At 41.7% G+C, this 7,980-nt stretch overlaps 1 protein-coding gene across 1 annotated transcript; it reads right to left on the reverse strand.

Moving 5' to 3' along the window:
* Positions 1-1,077: 1,077 nt before the first annotated feature.
* vdac2 (voltage-dependent anion channel 2) lies at positions 1,078-7,054 on the reverse strand. Its single transcript, XM_069139897.1, has 9 exons — positions 6,925-7,054; positions 5,402-5,473; positions 5,228-5,277; positions 4,309-4,461; positions 4,134-4,186; positions 3,039-3,266; positions 2,479-2,629; positions 2,305-2,362; positions 1,078-2,147 (listed from the first exon to the last, which is right to left on the reverse strand). Exons 2-9 carry the CDS (start codon positions 5,466-5,468, stop codon positions 2,056-2,058), a joined length of 852 nt encoding a protein of 283 aa, XP_068995998.1. The 5' UTR covers positions 5,469-5,473; positions 6,925-7,054; the 3' UTR covers positions 1,078-2,055.
* Positions 7,055-7,980: the final 926 nt, after the last annotated feature.

Consider the following 7,980-nt stretch of genomic DNA (forward strand, 5'->3'; position numbering starts at 1 on the left):
TTTTTTATTATTGTGAATGGAGCTGTGACACTGCTGGTGTACCTTGCCGTCTATTGTATTTCCCCTGACCTGTTCCTGTTCACTGTTTGGGCCAAACAGTCAAGCTTACAAGTACAAAGCACGAACACGTGATTGTGTGACTCAATCCAGGAATAGTGATGCGTAAAGGTTCACACAACAATCTCGGTTCCTCTAAAAGGTATCTTTGTACAGCTCTACTCTTCTGTAGGTTTATAAGTTCACTTCCACCCAATGAAGGATCGTTTCATTACGGCGTAGTTTCTCTCGATTGTTTTGGCTGGTTCGTTGGCTGGTGTTTTTGCGGTTTGGACCTTTGACCGCTTTGTGTGCAACTTTTTTTTTTAAATTTTTTTATGCGTCCTTATAAAATCAATCCGTCACGAGACTTTCTTTTCTAAAAACATTTTCCTCTTGCAGAGGTTTGAAGTCTACACATATTTAAGAGTGCCGATTGGTAGGAATGAAGGGACGTTTCCAAGTGAAATTATCCACCCTCGTTCCAAAAACACTTTAAAAGACCATCGATAACTCGCTGCTAGGAGCTCGACTTCCAAGGAAACTTCCTGAAAATATTCGAGAGCCACAACTTCAGCATTTGAAAGAGTTGGAAACCGTAGTTTTTGATGAGTCACGTTAAATTTGACAAGACTCTGAGATTTACAAAGAGGGAGGACAGAAGCTGCTGTTAATTCAGATGTACGAAGCACAGAAGATTGAAAAGTCAGGAGTGATTCCATTTAAAAAAAAAATTAAAAAAAAAAAAATCTGACTTTTAGTATGATGACTTTAAAAAAAAAAGTTTGCAATATTTTTTAAACATGGCTTCACATTTTCTTTCTGCTGTCGGGTGCGCACATGTCAAACCCATTTAAAATCTACTGCACAACACAAAACAAGACAATTACAGGAAGTTTCTGAAGTTACTTTTGGCCCTTAATCTTTTTTTTTGCATCGTGTAAAAGGTACGTACGAACAGTCGCATGCCACTCCGATGAATGTCAGCTGCTTAATGCGTCATGGTGAGCAGCACCTCGATATCACGTACTGAAAATGCAGTTGTTGGAGTTCAAAGACTTTATTGAAAATTCATACATACACATAAGGACCTTCAAGACTTCCTGTGGGCTCTGTGTCTGCCCAGTACAGGGAAGCACTTTTGAGAGTGCTGATGTGCAACTTTAACTTCCACCTCTTCCAGACAATGATAGTTTGGCATTATTGTGAACTTTGATTTTTGTGCCCCCCCCCCCCAGTTGGCAGTCAGTACAGAATAAACAAAAACTAATTCTGCTTGGTCGGCCACGCGTAAAGGTTTCCTCTCAGACTTGCAGATGCCAACTTGAAGCAACCCAGAAACTGCCCAGTTTGAGGGAAGATCACGTGTGCAGCTTGAACAGAACGTCGCAAACCTTAGGTGGCCGACGCGAAACAAAAAAAAAACTTTAACGAGCTTTAGTTTTGTCCTTGTGTGCATGAACAAAAAGGATGCAGCATTACTTAAATATTAGGAGAAGAAAAAAAATTTAAAAAAAAAAATTCTAGTGTACTTGACAAGGTTTGCGGATATAAACTGTTTAAAATGACGAAGGAATATCAGACGGACATAATTGTAAAAATCAGAGGAAATATGACAACCTCACCACACAATTCCATGAGCTAATGTTCTCATAATAAAACGTAGTGTCTGGGATTTGTCACAATTAAGCCACAGAGTTGATGAAAAAGGGATCGTATTGATCGGATTATTACGGCAGCGCTGGATGGGGAAATACAAATGACATGATTTATAAATAATATGCCAGCAGCTGTCCCTTGAGTAAGATGCAACTACAAAGCAAAAAAAGCAACAAAAAGGTCAAATGTACCAATGACAAGCGCACCAACTTGAAGTGGTGCTCAAGTAAAGAGTTTGTTGCAGTAGCCTTTGAACCTGTAGCCTATCTCCCAAGATATCCCCCTGCTGGTTTGAGTTGGACATACATTTAAGGCCAGATTCTTCTGATATTCCCTAGTCCCTTGCAGTACGAGGGGAGTTTAGGCTTCCAGCTCCAAGCCCAGACCCAGCTTGTGACCTCCCGCGTTGATGTTCTTTCCGTCGACCAGGCCAGACAAGGTGAGCTTCACGCCTGCACGTGCAAAGAGGAACCGACGTTAACCATCCCAGTAAGCAAACATCAAAATCGCCCGTCTCAAACACAGGTTGTGAGACTTGCGGGTTTGCCTGGAAACATGCACGGTTACGTTTCACTGTAAATGTAATGAGCCTGTAGGAAACCAACTTACCTGGTCTGAGAGTTTGGGTGTAGCCAACACCAACAAGGCTATTGTTGTTCACTTTAGCCTGCGGGGTAAAAAAAACAACATATTAAAGACAGTTAGGGACAATTAATTGCACGGGTTCCGGTCAATTTCCGTCCTTAACCACCCCAATCTGAAAGCCTCTGCTTCACTACTTACACTGATGGAGGCATCTTTGTCCAGCTGGTATTTGGCTGCAATACCAAAGCGTGTGCTGTTGCTGCCGGCGGTCCATGCCAGGTTGACCGCCGTCTCCAGCTTGTCGCTCACCTTCTGATAGATTGAGCCACCGAATTCAGCTCCGTCATTACTGTTGAAGAGCATAAGGTAGAAGATATCTCGTGCTACAGGAGACGCAACTTGGAATTTCTAAATAAAAAAAAGGGTGGTGGAGGAAACATTGGTTTCCACTTTTGTGTGCTTTGGATTTCTTATTTTGTCACTAGTTTGGAAGTATTTTTGAAATGATTTATCCCAGAAAGGATTGCTGTATGTTTGCTGGGTTTTTGTCGTTTTAGGCAGCGTTTGTGCAACATCCGATGCTTTGAACAATACATCGCATGTACAGTTAACTCTTGTTTGAGGCTCTGTTCAGTTACGAGTTGCCACTGAACAACTGGACTGAAGCTTTCATCCTGTTGGTGAAAAAAGTCAAACACAGGGGGGAAAAAAAAAAAAAAAAAAAGAGCCAAACTTCATGTGAAAAGATCTCTGCTTACACATTGGTATGAAGCTGGAAGTCGCCTGTCTTGTAGCCAATGGCAAAGTTGTTCTGGGTCATTTTGGATTTGGCAGTGTCGAAGCTCATCTGGTAACCGGCGAGCCATCCCTCGAAGCCGACGACAGCAGCTCCGTGGATGGTGGGGCCAGCAAAGTCAAAGTCAACATCGCAGCCCATGTTGACGTACTCGCGCTTGTAGGCGGTCTTGACTTTGCCACTTTTCTTGCTGTGGATGAGAAAACAGGCTTTTCTAAATCTCAAACTAAAATCCTAGTCAAGCCCGATTTTAAAGGGCTGCTGCTCCATTCGACAGGGTACTAAAACTCTTTACAGTTTACCCGGCGGAAACATATAATGCTTACGGTAATAAAACACACGCAATTTATCTCAATGACCCAAATTATGAGTCAAAGTACTTCAGCTTCATGCAATTCTTTCAGAGTTTTCCTTGTTCCTCTTAAAAGCTCTTAAAAGCATGTTGCACCTGAGGGGGGAGGGGGGGGGGGGAGGGGGTTGCAGCATCCAATTTGTGAGCCACAGCCTCAGATTAAAAATCCCCAAGATATAACTGTACACCTGAGCTCCATGCCAACTGGGAGCTCAAGTAGAAACTGAGAATTATGGCAGACTCAAAATTCTAATTTCTCAAACAACTGATTTCCCCCCCCCCCCCTTTGATTTGTTTTGTAAACAAGCCTTTGGCTGAGCACTGGGCAGCCACCCTCACCAACCCGCCCACACACCATATGAAAGAAGACACGTTTCCTCTGGGCCGTCACGTGACCTATTCCTCGTGTGATTTACAACTCACGGAAACTTAAAGACATTTAGGATCGCCCGAGCATCTGAGAACAAGAGTAAAACTGAGCGTTTATTTCTTCTGGAGAGAGACAACCAATCACAGTGAGTGCGTTACAACAGACAGGCTCCATACTGGGACCGGGATCACGTGGCCAGCAAACGACACTTGTCTCAAGCATGTGCAGTAAAGATCAGGTTGCCATAATTACTTATATGGAGAGGCAACAGGCAGCACATGCCACACCCGTTTGGAGTTCCAGATAAATGAAAGCAGGTTGAACCACCATCTTACCCGGTGTTCGGTGAGAAGGTTGTGTCAAAAGTCAGCTTCAGTCCCTTGGCGATCTGCGAGAACCAATATGGGAAACAATTTGACATTACAGGACACGAACGCTGACTTGTTACTTTTCTTTTGGACACAAACCGTTCAATAAAAGGATCAGGAAATGTTTGAATATCTTGCTCACCTGATCTTCAATAGTGATTTCTGTTCCCAAGGTGTTGTCGGTGTTCCACTTCTCAGTGAAGGTCAGGCCGTATTCGGACCTTTTGTATTTAGTTTCCAAAGTGCCTGCGACTTTGCTTGTATCAGTGTTGGAGGAACCAGATGTTTTGAATTCCTGCAAGAAATAATTTTAGAGGAATGGGAATAACAACAAAAGCCAACTATTAATACATGTGCACTGACTTGCAGAGTTTGGCTAGGCTGTTAATTCCTGTTTCTTATGGTTAAAGCCAAAAATTGCACACAAATAAGCCCAACTACTAATAAATAAATTGCCTAATTCATAAAATTGCCAATTCATATTAATTTCATTGCACTGGTCACTTTCTCCATTCATCCCAAACTGTATTTATTGATTTTAGTTTGTTTTTTTTGTGTATGTATATAGTCTGTGTGTGTGTATTTATTCATTGCTCTTTTTCATATTGTGTGCACCTTTTTGGTCTTTCCATGCTGCTGTGACGACCGAATTTCCCCACTGTGGGATCAATAAAGTTAAAAAAAAAAAAAAAAAAATCAAAATTGTGGAGCTGATGCGACTGATCATTTTGACAGAAAATTAAGTAGCGACCTTGATAATCCAATAGGTAGTTTGTGAAGCAAAAATGACACTATCACAGGTTTGGGCTTCACCAGGGGATAAGTTTGTACCTCGGGTTGGATTCATTGTAAATTGATTACTATCAGGTTTCAGACTGTTGGGTCATACAAAAAAAAAAAAAAAAAAAAAAAAAAAAAAAAAGATAAGACGTGAAATAAGGCTCCTTTAGGCAACTACCAACCTTTATGGCTGTTGATACCATAAAGTGTAGTGACTATGAGGTCAGTTCCATTTGTCTATTCATAAACCGCACGTGAAATGTCGAAAGAAATTAGCTTACCACTCCACTGGCTGACTTTGTCTTGACATCGAGCTTCACCAGGCCAAATCCTGAAGAAATGATTTGATTTACTCAAGATTATTTCAAAACTGCTCTACAAAAATCAACTAAACTTTTGCGGCACCGGAGTTTTAATATTCCTGTACTACTTGGTCCAACTGTAAGAAACCATACCGTAGCCTTTGTTTAAGATGTCCTTGGCAGATTTGCCCAGGTCAGCATATGAGGGGGGCACAGCCATTGTATCTGTAGACAGGAGCAAAATACAATGGTTAAATTATTCTCTTGGCCTACAACGAAAAGTATTTCCATTTCACTGCATACAGTAACAAAAATGGAAAATATATGGACTTATATAATTATATAATATATATATAATAATATAAAATTATATAAAAAATATAATTATAAAAGTCCATGTGCATAAGGCTGATTTAACAACTGAAAATGCAAAATGTTATGCAGCAAGACAGAAAAGTTTCTCTAAATGACTTGAATGGAATCAATATTTGGTTACAAGATGCTGTCTTTAAAAAAAAAAAAAAAAAAAAAAAAAAAAGGACAACTCACACCATCTATTGTATCTTAAGGTTGCAGTAAACAAAAGCCAGGAAGCGATGGGCACATTGTCGAAATTGGTCGATTACTAAAATAATAAATACGCTTTAAGTCTTAAATTAAAATTGGTAAAAAAAAAAAAAAAAAAAAAACGAAAGCATTTAATCTGAGCACGTCAGCAGTAACTGCATCGATCCTTTCTGCGGTTGCCACACCTGTTGAGAAGAAAGCTTTGCATTGCTGGGCATTTTCAACCACTCTCACCATCCTATTTTTTAGGACCGGATCAATGGCCTTTCTCGTCACGTTGATCAGAACATAAAATGTACAACCCCCCCCCCCCCCCTATATCAAACCCCCTGTTCTCTTTATACGGGATGAGTTTCGAGTCACCAAGATTAAGAGTGCACGTCGTTATATTTAGGACTTTCCCAGGCCCGAAGCGAGACGATCACAACACTGGTTTCGCTTGTCATCAGCGGGGTACCAGGTTGCCTCAGCGGGGGTACCAGGTAGCCGCAGCGGGGGTACCAGGTAGCCGCAGCGGCGTCTTGACAGCCGACAGACAAGGTTAACCGGGTAAGAGGGGAGCCATCTTGACGCACCGGAGCACCTCGCCGAGGCCTTTACTTGCTCCTTTCCACGTGGAACTGGCACCCCGCAGCTGCCAGGGTAGCGGTAGAAGTACATGCCGGTGTCAATGAACGGGATGCGTTTGGTTAACGGTTCGCCGGAAGCCGTGAGCTACTTTACGCCGAGCGAACTAGGCCGAAGCGAGATCGACATCGACACACACACACACACACACACACACACACACAAAAACACAGCGCTAGCGAAATAGTTTGAAAGTTGCAACTCATTTTCCTAGAGTGGCTTTAGAGAACACGCTGCGCTTTGTCGGAAGCATTCAACTCGTAAGATAACACAAAGCCGGCCGTGTTTTGTTTTTTTAAACGCGACGTGTGTCAGACGCGGCACGCTAAGCACTGCTAGCATAGCTTCGTTTGAACTTGCCAGCAGGGGTTACCGGCACGCGTAAAAGCGCGCTCGGACACCTTCCTTCTTCTTACGGTGGGTGGGGTGGGGTTGGGGGGGGTATATTTAAAGTGTCAGACACGACTAAACGAGTCACTTACCGGTAGAAGACGGGGCTAGCGGTAAACTGAAGCGACTTTACCGGAGATATTCCTTCCACACACACGCACACGCACGGCCGAGGCAGGCGTCACCGGTTGGAGGGCGAGCTGAAGGAGACTCGCACCGCAATGAAAATCTAGACCTATCGCATCCCGGCTCAGGACCCCGGGGTGGCCGCGTGACGCGCCTGAGTAGAAATCGTTTCGCGTCACTGTCGTCAAGCGTGCCGGCCAAAGTTGGAAGAAAGTATGAAAGCGAATTTGCGAGACGTAAGAAAGTTAAAGAAATAAAAATACAGAAAATAATGAGTGCATTTGTCGTTTACGTTATCTGTCATAAACATTACAATTGTAAAAAAAAAAAACTCTACAAAATGTGTTGTGGTTGTACAGTAGTTTATAGTGAGTGCAATGTTCAATAGAGACAAAATGTTAAAGCAAAAAAAAAAACCAAAAAATCAGCACTCTGAGCACAAGGCCTGAAATGTGTTAATTTATTCAAACATGGCAACAATTAGCCTACTCTACCCTCGATAACAAATACCAGTAGAAGTAAAAGTTACAAAGCCTTCACGCACCACCGTCATGCATTACAATACCGAATAATAATGATAATAATTAGTTCAGTGAGAACATTTCAGAAGGTTGCCAATCTTTACTGCATACATGTCGGATGTTGCTTTTAAGGACATCAAATAGTTGTAAAGCATTTGGTTGATATCTGTTATAAAATACAGGAAACCAAAAATATGGAGGTCAGTAAGAATACAGAACCAAGTCAATCCGTAGGCTACAGTATATGATAGATGTGTGATGTATGCATGGTAGCCTATTTAATAATGACTTATTCTCTAAACATGCAATATGATGGAATTTGCTCTAATGAAGACTGTCTATATATTTAAAAAATAATAATATCAAACTATGAGTTTACAAACAGAATACAACTTAATACATGTATTAATGAAAATTAATAACTATTTGTAGGACAATGGTTAAACCAAGATAAATGTTGTCAATGGTCTTGTCAAACACAGAGTAGTCTAGTAATGGCAC

Source organism: Embiotoca jacksoni, unplaced genomic scaffold (assembly GCF_022577435.1).
Source record: "Embiotoca jacksoni isolate LCO1_2020_lvr unplaced genomic scaffold, fEmbJac1.0.p SCAF_87, whole genome shotgun sequence".
In the NCBI taxonomy this organism is placed as follows: domain Eukaryota; kingdom Metazoa; phylum Chordata; class Actinopteri; family Embiotocidae; genus Embiotoca; species Embiotoca jacksoni.